General features: G+C 41.6%; 1 protein-coding gene across 1 annotated transcript; it reads right to left on the reverse strand.

Moving 5' to 3' along the window:
* Positions 1-297: 297 nt before the first annotated feature.
* On the reverse strand, positions 298-27,097 carry SLC30A8 (solute carrier family 30 member 8). The gene is made up of 9 exons (XM_054643945.2): positions 26,961-27,097; positions 20,702-21,163; positions 12,129-12,333; positions 8,125-8,263; positions 4,448-4,601; positions 3,741-3,927; positions 3,248-3,353; positions 1,502-1,636; positions 298-486 (listed from the first exon to the last, which is right to left on the reverse strand). Exons 2-9 carry the CDS (start codon positions 20,779-20,781, stop codon positions 341-343), a joined length of 1,152 nt encoding a protein of 383 aa, XP_054499920.2. The 5' UTR covers positions 20,782-21,163; positions 26,961-27,097; the 3' UTR covers positions 298-340.

The following is a 27,097-nucleotide window of genomic DNA, read 5'->3' on the forward strand; positions in this document are numbered from 1 at the left end:
AAGGTTGATTAGTTTTTGTTACCTGTAATTACAGACAGTCACTCTGAATGTTGCTTTACTGCCAATCTGCTGGTCTAGTCAAGAATAATTTAGATATTTCTCTTGTAATTGAAAGAAACAGCTGATGGACAGGCAATCTAGCAAATGGCTGGATTTAATACTTGTTCTCTCATGGTAGATGATACCAACAAAGAAAGGCCCACACTCTGCTTGCAATGGCAGGGCTTGCTATGTCAGCTAATTACCATTTGCTGTTAATCAATTACATTCAACCAGCACATACAGCCTCCATTGACCTGTAAGAGGGGTGATGGTGATTTGGCATAGCACTGTGCTCCCTTTAATCCCTGGGCTCTTGGCAGAAGACACAGTCTGGTTTCTGATCCTCCCCTGATTCAATCTGAATGGTGATGGAGTGGAAGCTGTACTGCTCAAACAGGGCTTGAGTAACATCTCTCAAAATCTTCTGGCTGTCTGTTGAGTCTGCTGCAGATAGCAAGCAAAAAGTAATCAAAACATACATCTTGATAATACTTTATATAATACTTTTGATAATATGTCTATATTATAGACATTGATAACTAATATAGATATTATATACTTCTAGAAGAGAAACTTTTAACAAGAAGTTTGTTTGAAAAGAGTTTCTTGTCCTTTTTATCCTCCTTTCAGGAACCTCCATGTCAGCAAACCTTTGTTCATTCAAATGTGGTTGGAATATGCAATTTTGGCAAGAGTTAAGCTAAGTTAAGTAATCACCATAGAAATCCAGATTGGCAGAAGACTGGAGGAAAGCAGAAATACTTAATAAAGATTAGTTCATCCAGTCAGGGAGTAGCAGCAGTGCCAAGTGATTTGGGTGGCTGATAGACCCTCTGTTTTTGGAAAGTGGGGACTCCATGGAGGACTTCATCTCTAGCCCTGACCTTGGCCAAACACATCTGGCTTTTTTTTTCTTAATGCATAAAAAGCTGACAGACAGAAGAAAATTGACCTGAGTAATGGACAGTTTGTCAATTGGGATAAGAACTACAATTTAAAATAAAATTTTAAAAGATGAACTCGAGCTACCTCTAAACTCCATCTATTTTTAAAGACTGTTTTACTTCTGAAGATACATCAGGAATGCATAGTGGCCCTGTAAGATTTTCTTGTAGAGATAACAGTTTTCAAGTTTGACAGAATTGTGATAAAAATCTGGTTTGAGTCTAATTCTTTTAATTTATTTTAAATATCTTGTTATTTACTTTGTTGTTCCACAGCCTCTCAAATTTTCAAGTTTTGGGCTAAATAGAGGTCCCTGTTGTTTAGACAAGGTTTCTGGGAGGAGGATCTGAGAGTTCTATTTGCTATTATTGTTGATTTTATTTTTCCAACAAAATTGTGATGATTTTTTTTAATAAGAAACAGATATACAGTCAGCTTAATCTGAATCAAGAAAGACTGACCTTTGCTAGACAGCAGCTGAATAGTTACTCCCTTCTTACAGAAATTTACTGACCTGTGGCAATGTGAGCAGAGAGAGCAGTTTGATTCATTGTCAGAGACCAAAGATGAAGGTCGTGAACAGACTCCACTTTTTCAACTGTTAAAATTCTTGCTTTTACAGCATCATAAGCAAATCCTTTTGATGTTCCTGAAAAGGAGAAATTGATGGAAAAACAAGATTTTTAAGGGATAAGAATTGTGATCAATAGAGGAAAATGAATTACGAACCTTTATTCACTTAGATGTATCATTTTTATAAAAGTATTCAATGCTTTGGAAAGCCCATCTATTTCAGAGTTCACTGTGCTATATAATCTCATCCCTTGGTTTAAACTTCTAGGCTGAGACTCATGCATGTTTTAGGGGACAGTCTGAATGTCCAGTTTACATAGGTAGTGAGCTGTTTAGACAGATCATGTCACAGTTTTGCACCAGCATCTTTTGTGAGTGCATTCTCTGCCTCCATGAACAGCATGAACTCATCATGCTCCACTTGGATCAGTAGCCTGAAACAGCAGCTCCAGCATCCAATTTCTTTTCAGAAAATTCTGGGCAGAATATTCTGCTTAGGAGATAGGACACTCCCCAGAGAGTTCCCCAGGAGGACAGTGGGCTTGGTGCAGAGGGGAAGAGAGCACTGCTGACTGTGGCATGTCAGCACTGCTTGCAGAAGCTGGGGTCACTGCTTTAAAAAAGAGACTCCTCAGTGTCAGGGGTTCCTCCCCCTTCATGGTAGTTTGATTTTTATTTTTTTTTTCAGTAACCAAGAGATCTGCTTTTTGGCAGCCAAAATACAGTCAGTTGCCATGCTCTTGCCAAGGTACATTTCTACATGGAAGTATCTCTATCTCACAATCACTGAAAGCAAACCAACCCTCAAATGAAACTACTGTACCAATGTTTTATAACAGGTATTTTATTTTTAGTTTTTAATGGATATTTTATTTCTTGCAACAGCAGTAGGTGCAAGTGAAAGAGAGGAAAAACAGCCATGCAGGCAGTCACATTGAGTACCAATTCAGAACCTGCACTTTTAGAGCTACTTTTCCCTTTAATCCTCATGCCTTCACAGCTGAGAAAGAGGTTGCATTATATTATTCAATGTGGGTAAGGCAAAAACATGCATCTGTGACTGCTCAAGTCATTTGGCCTTGCAAATCAAATATTCAGGCCCATAGCTGACAGGATTAAATATTGCTAAGCCTGGCTCTTCTTGCTGCTGCTGTGCTGAGAATTGTCTATCCCCATGCACTGGAATGCAACTGGAAAGCTCCAACAGCTTGCTTTTCTGGACTCAGGTGACTAAAAATCTTTTAAACTTCTGTCTCTTGCACTCAGCCTATTTCACTGACACAGTTCAAAGCACAGTCAAAACACTTTTTCTTGGCAAAGATTTATATTTCACACAGGTAAAGGAAGTAAACAATGAACAAGGTGAGAAGGCATCTCATATGCCAAAGGGGTGATAGAAAGAAATGCTACTCATATGGTAAACAAAAGCAACTCGGAGCTCATTAGCAAAATACCAATACAAAGTTTTTTACAAAAACTGGCATATATGTAAACCCAATGTAATGGTAGAAAACAATTTTGATTAAAATTAGAAGTAGGTTTAAAGTATGATCAGAATTATAAGACTATTGGAAACTGATAAAGAAATGTGCTATTCTACTTTTTTCAAACATATATAAGAATTATGGATAAAGCAACAGAAAAATAATCAAAATGCAAGTGTATTGATTGTGGAATCAGGTCCTACCTTCCATTAATATAGTTAGAATATCCCTTAAAATCGTGATAGTAGTTGCCAAAACAAAGATGGAAAACACAAATGTGCAGATTGGGTCGGCTATTTTGTACTGTGGCTAGAAAAATATGAACACACCACTTTGTTAATTTCATTCTTGTTGGTTATTGTCATTTTTAATTAGCATGAAAGAATAATAAATTCCATTCATCTAGTACAGAATGAGTGCTGGCCCCCTTTGCCAGTTAGGGAGCCTCAGTGCAGGGAATGAAGGTGCTACAGATGAAGAAAGGGAGAGACACCAAAGTATCCAGTTGAAACAGCAAGAAGCAAGGGTTACGCTCTCAACAGTTATTTCAGTTCCCAAAAATAATTCTCTTTAATACAATTACAGTGTGTATGATTAAGACAGAGGAAATATTTACATAGTACCTAGTGTCACAACGCTGTGAAAATAGCACTTATCCTTGATTTCAAGGCAGGCATATGAACGAATAAAACCAACCTTAAAGAAGATGATAAGTGCACTAATTAGCACACTAATGCTCTGGAATAGATCTCCAATGGCATGCACAAAGGCTGCCTGCAGGCTGGCATTGCTCAGAGCTGGCTCCAGAGGGGCTGATGTGCCTTCCCTGGCTTGTGCCCTGTGGCTGTGCCCGTGGCCAGTCTGGTGCAGAATCAGGCTTAGCCTGCAAGAGATGGAAAGCTGCAAATATCAGAGGCTTTACTGCATCTCTGAAAGCAGTGAGGCCATACACATCACCACCCCTGTCACTTCTGAACGCTGAACTGAAAAATCTGACACCTTTAGTAGAAATGCAGAGGTGGCTGAGCAGACAGTTCCTAGGTTTTCAGTGATTTGCATAATCAAGAAAGTCTGTGAATGGGGTAATTAATGAGGCCTCATTTTCTAGAAAGTTCTTGAATATTCTGACATCTAATAAAAAGTGAGATGGAGAATAATCTTTTCCTGGGGTTTGTAGATTCATAATTTTCCTTCCCAGTGTGGCAGCTGACAGAAAGGAGGAGAACAACTGCAACTTCCAATGAGAAGCAGGACCTCTCTTTTGGACCCCTTTCCATATCCTCATGGAGCTCATAAACACTTCATATTTTTGAGGTCATTATCTCTCTATAGTTTTCTAAATTGAATTACAGGAGCAGGTTCAAGGTTCCAATGTCATATGAGAGGAGAACAAAATAACTTACAGGATGTTGGTGAGCACAGCACAAGCAGAGGTAATGAGCATCACTGTAGCATCAATATCATAATCCGGGTGTAGCAGCCTCATGCAAGCCAAATATATCAACACACCAGTCACCATCCAAACTATTATCATAGACATCAAAGCTCCCAGAATTTCTAGGAATGAAAAAAATCTGATTTTAACAGTCAGAATAGGAATGCAAAAAATTTTAAAAGGTTGATGATAATGGTTCCAGGTGTATGAGCTTTACAGCCAGGAGAGCTGCTTCTTGTATGCTGGCAGCCTTAAAGCTCACAAAGAATGGGCCAACCTCCTTTTTGGTCACAGCAAATCCAGTGGATACCCAGGGTAGCCTTGTGCACATGGCAGCCTAACCCTGTTCTACCTGCCCCTACTTCTGTCCCCTTTCCAGTGCTGAGTTCATGCAACATTCTAAGAAATAGCAGAGATGTAAAAGATCATTTGGGGAGTTCTGGGAGGAGCAAAAGGAGTTTGCCTGGCCCTGACTGTGGTGTGAAACCCATAAAGACCAGCCCTCCTCTCCCAACAAAATTATCACAGGAGCAGAGGTTTGAAGGAAGGAGAGAGGCACAGCCTCCCCTGTTCCTGCACACCTCTCACCACTTCACCTTTCAGAGAGACAGTGGCAGCTCCCAACGAGGTCCTGTCAGCAAAACTTATCCTGGAACTCATTCTGCCAATGCCACAAAGTCATTTTTGTGCCACCAGCTGTGACAAGAACAAAAGAAGTTATTTTTTCCCTGGGGTAGCAAAATTTAATTTTGTCTCTATTGGCTTTGAGTTGAGCTCAAATAAATCCAGTCCCCAAGGCCAGCTTTTATTGCACTGTTATAGGAGAGGTCCAGGGAAGTGCATATGAACATGCAGCATGCTTTTAATAGGATGTGGGACTAGTAATTGCCATGTGACTTGAATGGGTAAATGAGAACAACTGAGACAATACCAAAGAAAATGCAAGTTCACAGTAAAGTGAAAGGCAGTAGACAGCCACAAAGCATTTGCACAGACCTCCACTGACAAGCCATTAAAACAGCTTATGATTTTTAATATAATTTTATGGGGATCCCCTCTTTTGCAGGCTGCAAAAGCTTATCAAATAACTGTTTTGCCTAAAACTGGAAAATAATAAATCAAAGTGCACTGACAGGGGAATTTAGTTTTCCTTAAAAGTAGATAGAAGCAGACATAAATCATACAATTTTTTTTTCTGCAGGTTGCAGGTTGAACCCCTGCAAACTTGGCCCAGCTGAAGGTGTTGATGGCTGTGCCATCATTGGCATGAAAGCAGCCACGAGCTCTTGCGAGCACATGTATCCACCTGTGTGGATTTGTGCATATCTTCAATAACAGAACATGCTAGTGGTCATCTTTACATATTAATTTTCAATGGAGTATCTTGGCAAAAGTTTAGTTAAGCTTAGAGATCAGTTCAGCAGCACTAAATACTTCACTTGAGATGTCCTCAGTTTCTTTTTTTCAGAACTGCTGGCACTTACAGAGCACAGCAAACAATAGTGTAGGATTGTGTAGGAATCTCTGAGTACAGCTGAGGAGAATTAAGGTGCAAGAGAGGTTTTGTATCTGAACCTAGTTTGGCTCACACTATCAATCTTATTCAGTATTGTGTTTCTGAGTTTGTGAAAGTAGCTGCACTGCTTTGGCATGGAGGGCAGGAGGCATTCAGATGGCTAAACCTGAGCACTGCCATGAGGAGTCTTTTCATGACAATATCTATCAGTCTGAGAGAAGCAGTGAAGAAACATCTTCCAGTGTCATGGAGGGCTGCACCTGAAAGACCTTGCTAGTCAGTGAAGAGTGACTTTGCCACCTGACTGCCCTCAGCTGCTCTATTAAGGTGCCCACCTGCATATTAAACTGAGAATATAGCTGGGAAAATAAGCAAGAAACAGGATAACAATCATGGAATGCAATTAAATAACTTCTTACATTTGATGCAAGGCTCTTTTTGCTACCAGGATAAAAAGGGCAATAAAGGATTGGTTTTGAAGTTCTGCATTGCAATGACAAAATAAAAATAATTTAGTTCAGATTGAGGATGAAGTTACATGAAGTGGCTGAGCCTGCCTACATCATCAAGAGAGGTCTCTCTTTCACTTTTCTCCCCCCAGGATAAGAGATAATAAACGTGAAAAGGAATGGTAAATCAACTGATGTTAAGCTGTAGTTTACTAAGGCTGCAAAATTCAGCTGTGTGCTGTCTACATAATGCCAGCCATGCTTGGGCCATGCTGAACCTCCCACTCACCCAGCAGAGCTGGTAGGATACACTTAGGGAGCTGCAGAAAGGCAGGATGAGTATGGCACATGCCTTCCCTGGTACTCTCTGCAGCTGCAGTCATCCCTGGCCTACAGACATCTGAGTCAGAAGCTGTTTCTGGACTTTGCTACTGAACATCCTTGAAGCATTTATCATCTGAGTCCTCGGTTCTGGTGCACAGGTGTCTGGAGTTATTTGAGGTACACTAACATCTCCATGCATGGCCTGACACAAGGCGTATCATTGACCCACAGACTTCCAGAGTGACAACTGGATTCCAAATGGCACAAATAATTTACATATAAGCAAGAAAACTGAGCTCTGAGACATCCAACATGAGACTTATTTTTAGACAGAGACAACTAAATTGCCTACCTGTAGGCACTACCTAAGTGACTAAGCTCCCTCTGTGGACATCAAATCAATGGTGACTGACACAGCTCCCTCCTTCACTGGCTGACTGGGAACACTGGTTTTTAGCTATGGGTGTCTGGTCACATTTGACAGGCCCTGATTTTGTGCTTGGTGCAGGTTCCTACAGGTCTTGTGCAACAGCTGCTATTCCCATGCCTAAACCTCTGACATCCTAGGGATATAACACTGGACTTCCACGTTTAGGAGGCTGAATGGAGTCAAGATTTCTATTGAATATCAGAGACTTGGATCCTGTGCTTAAAGGTGCTCATGTGCTCATATTTAGGTGTCTAAATCTTGAACAGACTCACACTCCCAGAAAATGATTCTCATGGTTAGTATTTTGCTAGTGTCTTGTCTTTTTTGAAAACATTTGAGTTTGATTGTCAGGCTTTTGGTGTTAGGTATCATCTGTAAAATGGGTGGTTTAGGTCGAGGACAGAGTATTTAAAAACTTGTTTTCATCTGATAAAAAGCAACAGTGATAAAGAGGTATGAAAGGAGAGAATCAAGAAAAGGGTAAATGTTAAAGGATCTCATTTTTACAAATGAAACATTGTAAACTTTATAAAATAATTTAATCATTTGCTTTAGAAATGGAGCAAACCCTAATTTTTATGGTTATTGTTGCTTTTACAGAAACTTGTTTCATAACAAATTCAGAGCTCAGTCCTCCACACACTCAAGTTACTGAGAGAAGTTACTGTTATTTCAACCAAAGTTAGCACCAGCCCAAAATGATGGTAAATAATGAACTGGAAGACATTTTTAGATAAGGGGTGATTCTTTACTTCTTTAAAATTCACTGGTTTACTGTGTTTCATGTCCTGAGATCTGTGGGAGCATTAGCACACTGTCTCTAAATGCCTGCAGACCCATGTTGGACATCAGCACGTTCTCCAGTCCCTGGCTAGGATAACTTCCTTTTCTCATTCCACACGTTCATAACATGGCATGTTTGCTACCTGCTCGGTGCCAGCCAAAGGTGAACTGTTTGGTGGGAGGTTTGGAGGTGAGGCACAGCGAGAAGAGGCTGATGAGGAAGCTTGTGAGGTCCACCAGGATGTGTGCCGCGTCGCTGAGCACGGCCAGGCTCCCGGCGATCTGCCCACCTGTGTGAAAGAAACACCCACCTGGGTCACAGCTCTGCTCACGAGTTTGAGCCAGCCAGGTCCAACTCAAGGCCTGTTCTGCTAAGAATCAAAGGGAACACTCAATTTTCAGCCATCATACACAAGACCCAAACCTCTTCAAAGATAATTTCATTTTGTACCTCGTTCATGCAGTGAAAGGGATGAATTAATAGAAATACATAAGCCAAATTTCTTAGTTAGAGAGAGACCTAAGAACAGTAAGAGTTGTGATACATTAGTTCTGTAGTCACATTACTATTGTACTGTTTGACTATTTAAATATCAGATTTTTTTTTTGTGAAAAGCCATATTTTTGTGAAATTCTGTATTAAGCATCACGTTTCCAGTATCCATGCACTATCTTTTCACAGAACACCGATATTTTTATGTATGTACAACAGTTCAGAGACCTAGCTTGTGGGATTAATTTCCTATTTGTTACAGGAAAATATGCATGTTCTTCCTTCTGCCTGACTGTTTATTTGTCACAGGCAACACTAAAACAGGAATACATGGAAAGATCCCAGTAGAAGAACTGTGATAAGCAATCAGCCATTTTAGTGAGAACATAGAGAAAAATGTTCTGTTCTCAGGACCAATCTATCATTTTGAATCTGTAATGCATGACTTAACTTTCCTGCTAGAGCTCAAAAATGTGCTGAATATAATTTTACTCTGTGGGGGTTTGGATTTAAGTGGATTCTGAAGGAAAAACCCACCAATCTGAAATATTTTTGGGTTATTTTAATCATATTTTAATTTTCTTTTACTCAGTAAGCTAAATGTCATTATTTTGCCAAATTCTTCTAGCCATATCTCAGGGCTAAAGGCAAATCCAAATAAACTAAAAGTTTGCATTAAACTGCCCCAGCCTCTGGTGGCTGCAGGAGATGAGGATCCCAGACAGGAGGACACTGTCCTTCCAATATATTACAGCAGGGGAATCTTTTCATCAAAGCACAAAGGTAAAAAAGGAGATGTGAAATAACAAAGCCAAAACACTTAGCTTCTGCATTTGGCAATGCATTTTCATTCTTCAGTCATTTAATTAATTTCAGCTCACTCATTTCTCCTGGCCACAACCTGTATGAGAATTAATGAATCCTGAAAAACATCATAAAATGCCTCATTCAAATCTTTGGCAGCATACCACTGCCAAAAGGACATGTAGATATATCTCTTGTTTCCTTATAGTTGGAGCATTTTCATGCCAGCAGGATGGACTGTCTGTTTAATTTCCTCCTGTATGCACATTTTAGATTAGAAAACCTAACACCATAAGTTCTTTTCAGCACAGAATTTTGCTCAAAGTTACTTCCCAAAAGGGAGAAAACATGGCTGCAGAATTTGGGGGCATCTCATTCCTTGTGGTAAAATGAAAAATTCATCAGAATAAATATTTCCCAGAGCATGCTCAAGAGTAAATGCACACGTACTTTTTGGTCATGGCACATTTCTTAGACTTCCACTGTTTTCAGGGTAACTGTATCTCAAGAGGGAGGTGGTTCTGCTGAGCAGGGGGAAGAAGGCTTGTCTGGCAGTGCCCAGATGTTAATAACCCAGGCATCAGGTATCTTTCAGCAAACAAATATGTAGATCACAAGCTGTGGGCAAAACCCTATTGCATTTTATGTACTCTATTTCCATGTTCTGTGGGACAGCATCGCAAAAGCTTGCTGCTAGCCTACTACCTTTGAAAAATGTTTGCAAATTATTATTTTGTGTATTGCTGGCATAACTAATGCCTTGGGTGAGTTTCAGAGATCTCAGTCCGCTCAACTTAGCAACTTGTCTCACTGCTCAAGTTTTTCTGTCCTGCTCTGACATGAGACCACATGCAGTGTTCATCTCTCTTTCTACTGCCCAAGTGGAAGTGCTTTGAAATCCATTTGGTCCTTAACCACCAAAATTCATTGGAAAGCACTTTCATATCTGGGCTCCACACTGGGTAGTATTGGTCTGACTGATCTGGTACTGGTCTGACCTCCAGATCTGTGGAGATTGTGATGGATCTGCCTTAGAAGAGCAGAAGGTAATTGTCTTTCCAAGAGAGTCAGTGGTGTATCAGGCTCAACCAGCAGTGCCCTGTTTGGGAAAGTAGGAATGGCCAGCACAGATGGTTTGAGAAAAATATCATGGAAAGGTCTAGGCATTCAAAGAAGCACAACTTTTCAACCTCTCTGAGAGTGATGCAGCTTTGTTTCTTCTGTTTAGCAGAATAATTCCCACGGAAGCTGTTTGCCCTCAGAGGGCAAGGAAGGGAGGGGAAGATACTCTTTATCTTCAGGAGTAAAATAAGTGTCATAGTTATAGGCTTTTACAGCTTTTTATCAATACTCCCAACAAGTGGCCTTTAAGACTCACCATTCCCTATAATGGATGTTTATAGATTTATAGACCACAAGCAGTAGAAATTGTCAGTCACTCAATGGTCAATCATCAGGCACAGCAGTCTTGCCTAATGATTAAAAATATTAAATGTATGGTTCATAATTACAAAAGTCTCCACAGAGAGCTGTCTGTAACTGCAGTTAATAACTGGTTTGTCAAAGTTTAATGGTCTGAAGCAAAACGGCCTTCAAGCCTGTTACTTAAGCTGTCACTGCAAAAAAGCTGCATGATTCATTAAGCAAAATGAAACATTTAGTTAACATATCATCTGTCCTTCCAATTACCCTCTAGCACAGCCACATTCACCAAACTTAAGCCTACTGATTAGATGGTTTTGTTAATAATGCATTACTGGGAATTACTGCATGGGGATTAGCAGCATGCACTGGTTTTCATGGGGGAAATGCACATGACCTACAAACAGCAGGGCTCCATGCAGAGGGAGCACGTGGGAGGGAAGAGCTGGAGAAGTCCCTGCTGGGTTTAGCAGCCAGAGGAGAAGGCAGAAATGCAGCAAATCTTTCAGTGCTTCCACTTCTCACTTGCAAGGAAGACAAAGCCTTTCTGTTTCATTTTCATGGGGCTCCAGAGATGTCTGAGCTGGGAAAATATGGGTTTCAGAGGCCTTCCTGGCTGATTTTTGTTACATTGGCCAGAACACATATGGCAAAAGTCTGTGGGATTCCCCATGCCTCCCTTACCTCAGCTCACTGCAGGGAAGGGCAAATTAAAGAGCCAGGAGCTATCAGGTGGATATAAATATCACAGAATCCATGGAGAGAGCAGAGCAGTGAGACAAAATGAAAGCCAATACTCTATGAGCAAGCCAAATACTCATATTGCATGTTGTAGGGTGGGTCCAGAAGTGACAGCTAATTAGGTAGGGGAATAATCTTCCATTGATCCAGAGGCACACCAGCAGGCCAATTTAAAAGATAAACGTGCCCTGATATAAATACATTGACTTAGCTGTAGAAAAACAGATGGCGAATCTGGCCCTGGATTTCCCTGGATTTTGAAAAGACTCTTGCATTTATTTTCAGATCCTACTGCTAGCAGCCTCTATCAGTGCTGAGGTCTCATTGCCCTAGATAAATATGTAAAATCTTTTAATCTTTTTAAAGGATATAGCTCAATTTATTGGAAAATAAATTTGTGATGCCAAGACACGCATCAGTCAAGCTCAAAGACCTGGAAGAACAGTTCAGACCATTAACTGATCTTTGTATTCCTACCCAGATGAAATCCTCGAGTGAATATATGAAAATATTTTGATAATTTCACTTAAACCCTCTCCTCCCCCCAGTTCTTTTAATGACCAGGGACAAAGGAGAGTTATTTAGTGCCAGGTGGGCTCACCCCTGGCATGGTCCCTGCAGTCAGAGTGCACTCAAGGCAAGGATGTGGCTGTGCTGGGCACCAGACTGGGCTCTTTTTGAGCACACATACTTCCCTGTTATCTCAGCAATCATGAAGAAGGTGCAAATTACTGATGCTACACAGAGCTTCCTCCTGGCTTGATGCTGCTCCCTCTGTCTGTTCTCATAGGCCTGGGAGAAGCTGTGACAGTGATATGCTGGATTAGCTCCTGTAACTTCTGCTTCCTGCTGCTGCCTCTCTTCATTTGAATTCTTCTGATGCCAGCTCATCCTTTGGGATAGAAAGAAATGGAAGGTTAAAAAAGAAAAACCCTGGTTATTCAGGCATCTGGCCCTATAGCCCCAGAAATGATGTAATTAATGCTTTCAAAGGATAGAAGCAGCATTGGGAACAGCAGAGCAGGTCACAGAAGAGGCTTGCTTACACAAGCATGGCTCTGTGGGAGGGAGCTGCACATGAAATGAGTGTTCTGGCTGTGTTTCCCAGCTCTTTGGGCTCTCCTACATCATTTAGCAGTTTGTGAAGCACAGGGTGGATTTCTTAGGCTGTGTATCTCACGCACACCACATGACTTTCAAGAAATTGTACCTCATGCAAATAGCTACCAAGTTCAGCATAACATGGAAAAATTCTACTAAAAAAATCAGGATTTTATTCCCAACAGCTTTGTCAGGAAGACCAGTCAAAAAAACACCCTAAACTTCTTTTTCTTAAATATAATCAGCTGAAAACATTTCTCTCTTCTCTTTGCACACAGAACTATTTTATCTCAAATTTCCACATATGTACAAAATCTACCAATATTCCAGCATAGAAACAGAAATAAAGAAATTCCAGCTCAGCATAGAGCCTGAGCATAGAAAATATTAGCCAAAAAATCTCATTGCTCCATCAAAAAGTGATTTTTCAGCCAAGTCTGCTCTGCCACAAAACCTCAGTATTGTGCCTCTCAGGGTTCCTGCACAGGAAACACAGGGTGGAGGTACAGAGGGCTGGGGCCAAGCTCATTGCACAGCAGCTGTGGAAGCTCCTGCATGACCACGATGTTTGGTGCTCTCAGCAGAGCAACCAAGAGACTCCCCCTGGGAGGCCCCAAGGTGGTTTGCTGAGCAAGGATGTTCCCTTTTCCTTATCTCTCAACAGAAAAGAGCCCAAATTGCAAAAAAAGCCCTCTAGATCCCCTCCCAGGGGGACTTAAAACCATTCTGTCTCTCCCAATACAACCCTTGTTGCCAGAGCTGCTCCTAATGTGATGAGTGCTTTGAGCCTGTGGCACCAGAAGGAGAATTCTGCCAAGATGCACATGCACAGTCCCTACAACCACATGGTGCAGCTGTTTGAGGTCTGTGTGTGCAGGGGCTACACAGGAACACAGCAAACTCCACTGTTTTTTTTCCAAATTAGCCTGGGGACAGGATGTGGGACTGGGCTTAGTTGCCCCAGTAATAGCAGTGGCTCTTCCCCATTTTGACTTCAGACTTTCCTCTGGGACTAAGAAGAATTGTTTCTTCAGCTGAAGGAAACCTGTGCTCCAGGAAGTAACATGAATCCTGGTGACTTTCTCTAGTGTTTCTGCACTGTTTGTAGAAGTGTCAAGATGCCTAAATTCTCACTGGAAAGAAATTAGCTGGTGGCTGCCAACCTGCAGTAGTCTGTCCAGAAAAAAACTGTACTGAAATCACAAGGTTTTTCCAGCTGCTTCTTTTGGGTGGCCTGAGGGGGCTGCAGCTGCTCAGCAGGTTTGAAGTCCTGCCAGATGCCCCACACTGGTGGGCAAGAGGCAAAGGCACCTGCAGAGCTGATGTCTTGGCCTTTTGCATTCATCAGCATCACAGAGGTACTGACGAAAGAAGAGCTGACCCACCTTGGCAGCCAAGCCCTGCAAGTGTAGATAATCAATGTGGATTTGGTTCTGTAAATACTGAGATGTGCCAAGGGTGCCACGTTCCCCTGAGTCAGCCAGTTTCCCAGCCAGGTTAGCATGTGGCTCTGTTTGCTCAGTGGAGGTGACTGATGCCCCCTGTACGTGAGGAGCTTGTGTGAAACAGCAACTGGTCACATTTAATGTCTGATGCTTGGAGACAGGGAATTTTCTTAGTCCTTTTGTCAGCATTTTCCTTTATTTTCCTCACATCAACAAACAAATAGGAGTTGGACTGTCTAGGGAATGGGCTGCCCATCTGGCAGCTGGGGTCCCCACCAGCCAGTCCTTCTCCAGTCCTTTAGTTTTACATTTATCGGGTTCACTGTGTCATTTTTGTACAATATTTTACTGATGAATTAGACACAGAAGGTACCACAAATTAATTCCTTCCAGATGGCTGAATAAAATGCTGTAGTTCTCTCACTCTCCCCTGGAGATCAGGGCAGGCAAGGTTTTCTTTCTCATGATCTCTCTCTGGAGTTAACTTCCAATGCTTTTCTATCGTTTTCATGTAAAATTAATTTCCCCTTACCTCAATTTTCATCAGCTGGCATTGAACATTAAAATCATCTTAATGACATGAGTCATGATCAGCTCAACAGCCTCTCAGGCAGGAATGCCAAAATTACCACTGCATATTCTGAACCACCAAGTCCTTTCCTGTTAACAAAATAGGTCGCTCTGTGATCTCACTCTCTTTTGTTTTTTGTCTTTCAGTCTCTCTGTCAACTAACAAAGCCTCAGGGCATCACTGAGGGCAGGAAAGCTCTGTCCCCAGATCTTGCTGGACAGATGCAAAAGCAAACAGAGACTGTATAAACCCACAAATGTCACATTTTTCTGTCTAAAGGGTACCTAAATAGAAGTGCCCCAGTTGCCAGAGGTGGTGAGCATTCACTGCTCCCTTTGAACTTGCAGAACAGCATCTGGCCTGATGAGTTGGGAAAACTCCTGCCAGCTCCTGTATGTAACCATTATTTTTCTCTTCAAAAAGCTGCCTGCCACTAATTAAAAGAATCTAAGAATCTAGGAGGCAGTTTTATAAAAGTGTGAATCAAAGCTTAAGGTGCAAAGATCAGCTCTGTTAGACCAGAAATTCCTTCACAGTGTTTTAGAGCAAGATGTAGCCTTTGAGCTTCAGGTCTCTGTGCCAGCATATTGCAGAGTCACAGATTAAAAAATAATCTTTTCTCCATTTCAAATTCTATTTTCTTTGTAAAAAAGATAGTCAGGGGAACGTCACTGAAAGGCTCCTACTGAGTCATGCCCGGAAGGGAGAAGCAGAGAATATTAATACATATTGCAGATTTCACACAAATCATTAGCAATAGCTTTTTATTACAACTTCCTTTCTGTTTATTTTCCCTTGGACTGCTGGGTGCCTTGATCTGCAGGCTTGTGGGAATAATTGCTATCCTCCTAGACCATTATAAGTTCCCCAGTCACAAGAGGAAAATGTGGAATCACTGCACTTTCCACAGGAGATCATCTCCTTCATGAGGGAAAATAGTAATTTTCTGCTGCCTGAAAGGATAATGAAACTACCTTCAGAGAAAAACTTATCAAAGCCATAGTCACCTCCCTTATGCTGGCACCATTCTGATTTTAATTGATGTACCAATCTTGAATATTTTCAAGGTATTTAAGACGCTGTTAATAACCTGGTCATCCAGTTTCTCCTTTTCCTTACTGTGGGTACAAAATAAAGGCAAATATTTATATGTTTGCATACATTTAGGTCTCCAGTAGATAGGAATTCATGCCTTATTATCTTATGTGCCTGATTTTGAGGGCCTGGCCCTGTATTCATAAATGTATTGTCAAGAGTTTTCCTTCTACATAACCCTATAACAATACCTGCCTGAAGAGTTTTCCTTCTGCTATAACAATAGCTGGCCTGGAGACCAGAGGTGCATGTAGCCAAGTATTCAAATTCTGTCATGAACATGAAGGAATACATAAGGTCAAAGTACCAAAGAGGAACATTCCCAGAGAGATACTGTTCCCCAGTTCTGAACCAGAGCTCCTGTCCAACATCTCTTTACAGATCTTTATTCCACAAGCCCAGCTGGCTTAAAAGTATTGAGTTCCACAGTTTAATTATGATGTGTGTAAAAATAATGTGTCTTTTGTCACTCTGGAGCTGTCTTCCTGCTATTTTAATTAGTTCTAATACTGTTAGAAATGACTGACTATTCCCTGTTTACCTGCCTCACATCATTCATGATTTTATGTATCATTGTTATACCTCTGAATCATCAATTTTCTGAGCTGATGCCCTAGCTATTTAATTTCTGTTTCGTGTAACTCACTACCTTGGTTCTAATTTTCTTTCTGAGATGAAGTGGACAAAACTGAATTGGGCATAATGGAGATGGCATATGGCCAGTACTGGGAAGACACAGCCCATTCTGCAGGGTCCTGGTGTCACCTGCAGGGGGACAAAGGCACTGGGTTTGGGTGTGCTGAGTTACTGTGTGCTACTGGGCCAGCTGGCAAGCCAGTGCAAAGGAGCAACCACAGGGCCCTCAGCTAAAACAGTCCAGAGATCACAAAAAACACCTATCATCTTCCTGAGCATTGATTCTGTAAAGGACAAGGAGTGGTGGAAAGCCTATCTTTGATGAGGACTCTTTGATCTCGTAAGAGTTTTCATATCACCTGCAGGAAAGGAGAAAAAAACCAAAATATTTCTTATGTGCTTGCTATAGAAAATCACTCTTCATCTGAAGAAATCATCTCCCAGGTTCACTTCAAACTTTTTTCTTGCTGGTATGAGCCTGGCAGACAGGCACCAGTTAGGAGTCCAAGGCCTATAGACAAGAAAATCTACAGGTAAATGCACTATGTTTAAAACTTTTGCATGAAGACAAACCCTAACACTTCCACACAACTTTCCTGCTATCAGCATTGCCCACCCCTGGGTTTTTCCCCACCTTGTCTTTTGTCTCAGAGACAAAATAAAAACCAAAACTTTGAGACTTAAAGCTTTGAGTTTCACTTGTGTGATGGTATTCAAAATCTCAGTATAAAGACAGATAAGAACATGTTAACAAATCCATGCTGGATCAACCCAAAATCTAGCTCATAGCATAGCTGGCACAATCAGATGTAAATCCACTGATTTATGAAGTGGAATATTGAGTATTTCTGGTCAATTTACAGTGATCTGTTGCCAGCAAGAAATAAAAATACTCTTGCCTGTGTTCATTCATGGAAACTTGAGGAATTTGGTCAAGCTGTTACCTAGACCATGATAAAGGGTTATCTAGATCACCATATAGGTGATAACAAATAGAAAAAAAAATAGAATATGAATGATTAGTCATTAGAAGAACTTATTCTCTTTTAATACCACCATTGACTGTGAAAATATCATACAAAACTATCTCAGAGACCTAGTTCATACCTAATTTAAAGACAGATGCTGTATGACTTACGGACAACACATTTTGCATGAAGCAGGAGGTTCTGAGTGCTCAGCTTCAGACCCTGTAACCATTATGGTTCATAACCTTCCTCAAGTCTGGTGGGAAGTGGTGTCCTGTCCTGAGACCCATCCTGTGTAATGCCTTCCTCTGTTTCCTGGAGGAGGAGGCGTAGGGCACCCTGATCACGTTGGCAGATGATGCCAACCTGGAGGTGCAGCTGATAGATTGGAGGGCAAGGCTGCCATGAGGAGTCTGGAGGAAGAGCTCAACAGGAGCTGTTCAATTTCACAAGAACAAATATAAAGTCCTGCACCTGGGACAGACAGATTTGTGAGACCATATCTACAATGTCATGTCCAGCTTTGGGGTCCTTAGCACAGGAAAGATCAGTAAATCAGAGCAGGTTCAGCAGAGGGTGACCTGGATAATTAAAGGCTGGAGCACTTCTGGGGGACTGGACGTTTTGTGAGCACCCAGATGCAACCTGCCAATATTCCTGAGTAGGCTATTGAGAAGATGGAACTTTATTGCTCCACATGGAGTAAGGATGAGGTCATTGGTCATAAACTGAAACAAGTTCCAATTGAATATGAGGGGAGGGAAAAAAGATTGTGAAGTTAATACCCTATTGAAGCAAATTGCCCAGAAAGGTTGTGGAGTTTCTATCCTGAGAGATTTTTTTCAAGACTAGACTGGAGACAACCATGAGCAACATTATTCAATCTCTTGGTTGGATCAGAGACATCCTTAAGGTCCCTCCCAATATGAATTGTACTATAAACTTACAACTGATCTGACTTTCAGAGGGCTCAGTTGAAGCCTACCCCCTTTTAAGCATTTCAAGTTTGACATGGGAAGCCTTAATGCATCCAAACAATCTAGTGACTACAAGACAGGTCTGGCACGTGCAAAACACTCTCCTCCACAACCCTGAGTGCAGGGAAAGGAGTCAGCTTTCAGGCTTTCTACTCACATGGTCAAGATAAAACTAGTTTTGTTCCCTGTGTAATGATGGCATTTTGTTCCCATGCCTGTGTAATGATGGCATTTATTAAAAAAAGAGGCTGGGGGATTGCAATGATGGCATTTATTAAAGAGGCTGGGGGATGGCAAGGAAATAGACAATCTGTGTGCAAAATAAATTCTGTTGAAAGCATTAGAGCTGCTCATTAAGGCTACACATGGGGAACAGAAAAATGTGGTAATTTGTACCAAAGGCTAAGATGAGCCTATTGCTACTGTTGGCTTAAGGCAGCTGCTCTGTGAGCTCAGGCCCAGAGGGCTGCATCCCCTCATGGGCTGGTTGTGGCTCACAGGCTGGCACCCTGGGTCACTGGGCTGGCACCCTGGGTCACTGGGCTGGCACCCTGAGTCCCTGGGATGGCAGCCTGTGTCACTGGGCTGGCTGTGGCTCACAGGCTGGCACCCTGGGTCACTGGGCTGGCACCCTGGGTCACTGGGATGGCAGCCTGTGTCACTGGGCTGGCTGTGGCTCACAGGCTGGCACCCTGGGTCACTGGGCTGGCACCCTGGGTCACTGGGCTGGCACACTGTGTCACTGGGCTGGTACCTTGTGTCACTGGGCTGGCACCCTGGGTCACTGGGCTGGCACCCCAAGCTGCTGGGTGCAATGGGAAGCAGGGAAAGGGCTTCCCCTGTGCTATCAGCTCTTTCCAACAGGAGGGAGACTCTGGCTCTCAGCCCCCATTTCTGGTTATTTCTGGAACAGAGTAATGAAATTGTGCAGTTAATCAAATTTCATCTGGCAGAAAAAGCAAAATGGAGAAGCAGCACACAAGCCACATGGCTGGATGACAAGTCCTCTTCATTTTGGAGAGCTACCTCCTCCATCATTCAGCCACCTCAGGACCACCACTCTAGAGCCCTCCTGGGACCAGCCCTCCAGCTCAGGGGCTATTGCATGTAGCTGCAGCATCAGTCCAAAAATTGCAATTGCTGCAGCAATTCACTCCAACTAATTTCAATCCTAAATTAAGAAATAATTATCAGAAAAAAATTGACTCCAGAAGGTGTGTCAGCTGTCAGATGGGAGGATCAGAGGCCAGGGATTCTTACCCGCAGTGTGCATCCTGCCTTTATGCTTAGCAAGGATATTCCCCATTACCAGTGATCCAGGGGCAAAAATGCTTCCTCATAAGGCAGCCTAACAACTGTCCCTGTCTCAGGGGACCATATAATGGGTTTGCCCAGTGTTGTCCTTTGTGTCCCGAGGTTGCAAGGGGCCTAAGGACCTCAAACACTGAAGCTGTGCACACAAAATTGCAAACTTTAAAAAAACCACTGTCCCAAATAACTAAAATGAACTGCAGAATTGTATGGGATCTTTTTGAAATATAAATATTACCACAGAAGTCATTTTGGACAGTGCCATCTATATTTATGGAGCCATGAAATAATATTTAAATAATAACCCAGACGTTCAAATGACTAAAATGCGATGGCACTGACCCCAGTATAAGAACATGAAGAGACAGATTTCCATTTGAACTGACAGTGTTTACGCCAAGTTTCTGTCCCACATGTTTTAAGAGAGCCAAGCAATAAATAACCTGAAAACCAATGAGATAATGGAAATGTCAAGAAGTGCTAAGCTGTAACTGAGCAGCTATTTTCTTTTAAAAATACTTGCTAGTCTGAGTCAAGAGGAAGAATGAAAAAAGGTTAAACTGCAAAACTATTTTGTGATAGACATTTATATTCTTTTTTTAACCCCATCTACAGTATCTTATGATTTCAGAGGATCTTTCCTCACTCAAGCAAACATTTACTCACCAGACCTCTGGCATACAAGAGTTACATTAACTCTAACCCCAACAGACAATCCACAAGAATAAAGCATTGCCTTTCTTTCAAACCAAATGGATAATTTAGACATTCAAGCATGAAGGAGCCTTGAGCCAAACAGGGTGTCAATAGCACAATTATAATTCAGCCTAAAATTGCAGCATAATCCATGAGGTTTTGCATCCTACAATAAATCTACTAAGCTTATAAAATACATAGCAAGAGACACTTGCTTCAACAGTAGATTGGTTCAATCCATCACAAACACAGACATATCAGACTGCTGTCTAGTAAATGCTTCAAATATCTAATAAGAAAGTTTTGGAAGAAAAAAATTGAACAAAATATTTTGAAAGTAGTAAAATGTATGCATGGTGAAACTCTCCAGACTTTGACTCCTGCAGCTGGTTGGCAGATTGGTGATCTCATATTGCTCTGACACAGAAATGTCAGTGAAGGAAACAAAGAGTTGTGTTACCTGTCTAGGGCCAACGAGTACTTCTTGGTGTCCTTCTCACTCACAAGGCAAGTTCTTTCAAGACCCCTTTCAGTAGCCATGAAGAAAGTCAATGGGTTTTTGCTTGTTTTTTCCCTTTAAACTCTCTTTTCTGTCTGAAGCGATACAGGCAGAAATGTCCTCTTGACTTATGCAGAAGTCTCTGCCAAATATTTTAAAATGAAAATGTTTGAATAATCTTCCCAATAAACCCGAGAGAAGCTGCGAGGGAAAGCTTCTTTCCTAGTGCTGGTGGCGTCACTCCCATGCCAACCAGTAACTTGCTGAGCATGTCAGATTGGAGACTTTGGGCCTCCCTCCCTGTTTGTTCTTTTTTTTCCTTCCATGTTTGATGCTGGCTCTGCTCTTTGGTCACGCGGGGGGTGCATGCTCTCCCAGGCCCAGGGTCCAACACACGTGCGCAAAGCAGCTCCCGTGGATGCACTGAAAGAGGGAACCAGGGTCATTAAAACTGCCTGATTTGCCTGGAAATAGCCAAACCCCTGTTTGCCTTTCTGCATGCTTGGCTTGGGAGGAAAGTCAACCTCCCTAACTCCAGCTTTGTCCAAGCCTTTTAATCTGAGCAGTCACTCTAAGGACTGATTTTTTTCCCCTAGCATCTTCTCTCCTAATGGTTCAAAACAGAAGAGGCTGCTTATTATTGCCATTTGCAGCACAGGTTATTGAAATCTTCATTTCAGCAGGAAGGACTGCAGGTTGTTATTTCTGCTTTATTCAGTTTGTTAGTTCTATCAACAGCTGCAGTCCCTGGAGAGGAGGAGAAGCCCTCCAGCCTCACCTCTCTCACAGCCTGACCTCAGACATTTGCTTCAGCACTAATGGGAAATCTCTCACGGGTGCTGGTTGTGTTTTACCATATTATTATTCTGGCAGAAGCACACTGTCAGTGAGAGCCCTACCTGTGCACTGCTTTCGTGGGAGAGACAGGAACAAGGCAGTGGGAGGCTGCACTTAAATTCTGCAAAAAAAAATCTTTTTTTACCACTGGTACTCTAATATGAATATGATGAACTGGGATTGCCTCTTCCTTCCCTCGGCTGTCAGAGCACATACTCTGTCTGAAATTCATGGGGACAGGTGGCACATTTGTACATACAAAAGTAAATAATTGGGCTTATGCCATCAGAGATCCACATGTTGCCTCCCACATGTAAGCTGTGCAAACATTTCCTTGGAACCTGTGAGCCAAGGAGCTGACTGTATATCAGGCATTTTTCTGAACAGCCACAGCAGAAATGCATTTTTTTTCCACAATGTGCTGTCATCTTTGCTGCTCTAATGCTCTTTTCTTGAGAGCCTTTTCCCAGGTTCTTATACCCACTTATGCACCCTTATTAGGTGGAAGAGATTGATTTTATGACTCATTCCTGGAACTTCCTATCTTCATCAGAACTGTAAAATGTTGCTCTTTAATGTTTTTTAAAGTTGATGCCACTTACTGGACCTGAAAATGTTTTTGTCCAGCAAGGCTGATTTGAGAAGAGACTTAGGACCAAGGATGTATAATATGGACCCATGGCATTTGCAGAAATCTTACAAAAGAGAAGTACCACATTTCTTGTCACCCCACTAAGAGCAACTTTATTCTGCTGCCAAGAGGGTGTAAGGGAGGAAAATGAAGGTGGCTTTTCCAGCTGTGCACCCTAGAACCTGACACAGGCTTATAATTCACACCCAGTGAGAGATTCTCCTGGCTCTCCATCCCATAAATGTCACAATTGTTGCAGTGTCTCTGTAAGCATCTCAACTTATCTTTCCTTCAGAAATTACCAAATGGCAACATCCTGTTCCAGACTCAGGATATCAGAAAAATAAACCTGACCTGGAACCTGATTTACAGTGGATCTCAGCTTTTCTAGGGTGCTAAGCCAAAGTATCAGGTCTAAGCACCTTCAATTAAGGAAAATTTAAAATCCACCTCAGAAGATTCCTGGTAAAGCCAGTTTCTGTTTCAAATCACTGTAGGCATGTAACTTTTGTTAGTGAGATAGATGAGTTTCCATCATTTTGCAAGAGGATCTTGAGCCTCAGGTGCATACCAGCAAAACAAAGCCATAGATCATTCACAGCATTTAATCTAGACTTCTGTTTTGTGTTTATTATTGTCAGTACTGATGGCTGTGCTTCTCAGGAGACAGGCTGTGAGGCAGGATAGAAAGAAATCTCTTCTGAGCTATCCACAAAGACTTGGGTTTCCTCTTTATCAGACTCTGAAACTCATTAAGAGAGAGACAGCAACTGTCTGTGGAATTTCTGTTTCAGAAAAATTATTCAGACCATCTCAATAAATTCATCTCAGGCTTTCAATAATAATGCAGTTTGTTTCTGAGCCTACATTAAAAATGCCACAAATCCAATCATACCAGTTTTAATGAGCCTAGTCAAGGACATTTCTCAAGATTTTCATCCAATACAGACATGTGAGGCATCACACTGGCTTTTGCAATTGAAAGCTCTTTGTCATTATTATCCAAAATCTCCATTAGTAAAAAAGCATATCCTTGATCCCATTTCAACTTTAATCAGCTACACTTTAAATATGAAGAAAATCCAATCCCTCTCATCCTGTCATTATGGGAGCAGATACTGACAGCTTAAATGTACAGAGGAAAAATCAGTGCATCTATTAATTGAAAATGCCACTGCAGTAGATCATTTTTATGAGCCATGAGACATCTTGAGGATCAACTGCAAAGAGTTTCTCTACCTTTCTCTGGCATCAGCTTTAGTAGCTCTGTACTGCATCACCGGCAACCTGGGGATCCAGGCATTTGTGATTCTGGGGCTTGGTTATTACAGTTTTAACATTTGTAGTAAGAATATGCTTTTTTCACCCAGTGAAGCTCCAGTGCCTTCCAGCCATCTGTCATTTTGGGATCCAAGGCTGGAAGCAAGATAGATTTAAGGGATTTTCCTCTTAAGGAATTTTCCTCACTTTCCTCTTCTTGTGAACCCATCAATGCAGTAACCCATTATAAGTGAATATCAAAAGGAAAACATCTACCCCAATTTCAATCCAATTTAAAAATCATTAAAAGGATGTTAATGTTCAATATTTTAAAATACTAAATTTTTAAACATCAATATTTTTATCTTGGGTTTGCTGCCAATTTTTCAAAAGAATGGAGACTTTCAATAGTAACTGACTGAGGGGTGAAAGTCATCTGCAATGTTTTAGGTGGATATTTTAGATTGCACAAAGTCATTGAGGAGAAATAGACTTTTGAGGCCCTTGCCAAAGAAACTCAAACTTGCATTGGGAGTGAGCATCTAGCAGGAACGTGGTACTACTCTGGGGTGTACACCTTTCCTTCCAACAGGAAAAGTATATGCTGCTACCAAATCAAGTAGAAATCCTTCTGCAGAGCCTGGAGCTTCAGGTCAGGACATCTACTCCTCACATGAGTTGAGTTTCCAGAGCATCCAGAGTTTCTCCTGGTGCAGCCAGTGGTCTGAGACAGCCCCTCCCAAGACAGGAGTCTCTGGAGGAACTCGAGGCCTTGCTATGGATGGTGAGGGAGCCCAGGGTGCCCAGGCTGGGTAGGGAGCACTGGGAAATAGATGAGGAGATAGGGATGAATCTAGAACCAGCATGGGAATCCTGAAGGACACCACAAACATGAACCCTTGCACAGCTACAAATTTCCTCTGGCCCATGCAAGGCCTCTTGAAGGTTTTTTTCTCCAAGCTGTGATATGAATATGGATCTAGTTTGTGTGGTGGGATGGGGGAAGGAGGGAAAGCAACCTTTAGCATTTTTTGTCCTTTTTATCTTATTTATTCAAACTTTTATCTTGATCTCACTTTCTTAGGGCCAACATTTCAGAAGTGCTCTGAATTATCTTTCCAGTGTCTCAGGTCTCACAGATGAACCGCCATTGTACAAATATCCCAGCTGTCATTAAGTTCCTTCGAGGGACCAGGCCTTCAGAAGTAAATAGTGCCGAGAAATGTTGTTTTGATACAAAGCTACTTTGCTTTTCTGGGAGTATGGCAAGGTACTTTGCTGTCCCAAAAGGTCTGTCCAGGAGTAGCACAGCCTAACCTTAGAAGAAATTTTTCATTCTAGGCTGTAGCTGAAAATAAAAAGACAGTGCAGTAGAAAAACTAATGCCAATGTCATCTCAAATGTTACTGTCAAAGACTGTGTCAGCTTTTGTTATAAAAATATATTATCTTTCTCTGAACACCTAGTGGTTTTCTGTCTTTTTTTCCATTGCAATTGCAAAGGGCTTCTGCATGGTTTTGTTTTTATGATGTCTGAAGCTGGTTGGGGAATTAAGCCTGTAATTGCATTGCTAACAAGTATTTCTTCGATACATTTATTTTTCCTTGGGGAAAGAGACTGTTAGGAAGAGAGTACACATATTTCGGCAGCAAAAGAGACAGCTGTGACATTTGGCTCCTAAGTTACTACCTGGATATCATTTTAATTGTTTTCTTCTACTAATAAAATATAGTAACTTTACTGCATTAGTTCCTTTATTACACTTCCAACATACATTTCATTGTCATGTTCTTCCTAAGTATATTTGGGTCATGAAGATACATAACAATACATTGAGAGCCAGTTTGTTAAAAACACAAGGAGTCCTGCATTATTTCTCACCGGTGCAAAACTAATTGGTTTTTCTCAGCTGCTGCATATATATTTATTTTCCATTTTATCATCTCTATAATTGCAGTTTGAATTAGGAAAAGGACAGAGCGACCTGGCAAAAGCAGTTGGAGGGACAATTTGTGTTGTGCTTCCCAGCAATCAGGATTCTTCAAGCCTGTTGAATTGCAGTGGGTGTTGAAACAGTGCTCACATCCCTCTTGCCTGGGCCATACTGGCCATTGCTCAAACACTTCTTCTTTCTTCCACGACTTCTGAAATTTTCTTTGCAATAATGTGTATTTCTGGGAAGAAGAAAGCCAGGGCTCACAATTCAAATGTCCAAGAACACTGAAACTTCAAAGAAATGAGATGTTTTTTGCCTACCCCCTTTCCAGCTTCTGAGTATGTACAATGCACGCAGGGCCCGGGGCCAGGACAGCTGAGCTGCAGTGTAAGGGCTCCCCAGGCACACCTGAGCCATGGCACAGGGATGGCATACCTGAAAATTCCTGCTGGGAGCAGGTAGCCCTCTTTGCTTTGTCTCCTGGAAATTGCTACTGGGTAAGATTTTCTTTGCAGCCACATATTTTCTCTCTCTTTTCTGCTAAAGAAAACCTGAAAAGTCCAGTATAAGTTCAGGGCTGGGATTTCAAAGACTGCCACTCTTGCCCTGCATTGTGGCAAGCAGCAATTTACCCATGAAGAAAGGGATCCAGATGGGACACACTGGCTGTATGTCAAGGCAGAAAACACACAGGGATTCTGCATCTGGCATCTCAGAGGGCAGCACATCTGTGATCCCCAGGCAGTGCTCACCTGGACTCCCAGACAACTTGAAGGGACATCAGCCTTACAGCCTGAAACTAACCCTGTGGAAAGAGTTGAAACACTTCTAGTTTAGAGAAGCAAAGCGCACTAGATAAGCTATAACTTAAATGGCATTTTCCACACATGCATACCTTTGAGCTGCCTACCATAAGTCTGTTTCCTGCCTGGATTCTCTGGATACCTTTTATGTGGTGCATATGAAGCATCTGGAAATTAAATGAAGAGTTAAATAATGGCTCTCTTGTGTATGGGGCGCAGTAAAAATTACGCAGAGAGTTTTTATAACTTTTTTCATATAATAAATTTAAAGAGACTGAATGCTGGTTTTATGATATGAGATTTCCAGATTGCTCCCAAGTCAGTAACAAGCTATTCATAATCTTTTATTATAGCATTGTCATGATGACTGTAATCAAGTCCCTGAGCTACCTGATGATACCAGGGGTAGCATCAAGCTGGTGAATATGGATAGGTTTGCATTTAATAGGACATTTAAAGACTCTGGCTCCTGCTTTTTTCTAATATTAAAACTCTGTTGATAAATTTGGATCTAGTTTTCTCTTTAAAAGTATTTGGGTTTTGAAGGTTTCTGTAAGATACCAATGTATGAGCTGATTTGGTAAAATACAAGTTTGTGTCCCTACTAGAACAAATTACTTTGCCAGCCTTCCTCTACTGTCCCCCACTGTCTGGGGTTTTCAAACACAAATAAAAATTTGATCTAAGCAAAATCTGTTAGGAAGGCATCTAAGTAAGAGCATGCTGATTATTACAAAGGTTGGTGGCACTCACCTGCTAGGCTTTTTGGCTTTTTCTGGCATATCAATACTAGAACACTACAGCATCAGCTGGACCTCAATTCCTGCAGAGCATCTGGGCTGACCTCATACCAGGGGCTGAATCAGAGGATTTGCTTTGATGCCCGGATT

The sequence above is a fragment of the Agelaius phoeniceus genome, chromosome 1 (assembly GCF_051311805.1).
Source record: "Agelaius phoeniceus isolate bAgePho1 chromosome 1, bAgePho1.hap1, whole genome shotgun sequence".
Taxonomy (NCBI): Eukaryota; Metazoa; Chordata; class Aves; order Passeriformes; family Icteridae; genus Agelaius; species Agelaius phoeniceus.

Bases quoted from the DNA above. Each gene is read 5' to 3' on its own strand.
- SLC30A8 (XM_054643945.2), bottom strand. From the start codon at position 20,781: ATGGCTACTGAAAGGGGTCTTGAAAGAACTTGCCTTGTGAGTGAGAAG. The intron at 8,264-12,128 runs GTGTGCTCAAAA...ACAGGTGGGCAG, and splicing joins CTGAGATAACAGGGAAGTAT to ATCGCCGGGAGCCTGGCCGT. The intron at 3,354-3,740 runs GTTGGTTTTATT...ATATTTTTCTAG, and splicing joins CACTTATCATCTTCTTTAAG to CCACAGTACAAAATAGCCGA.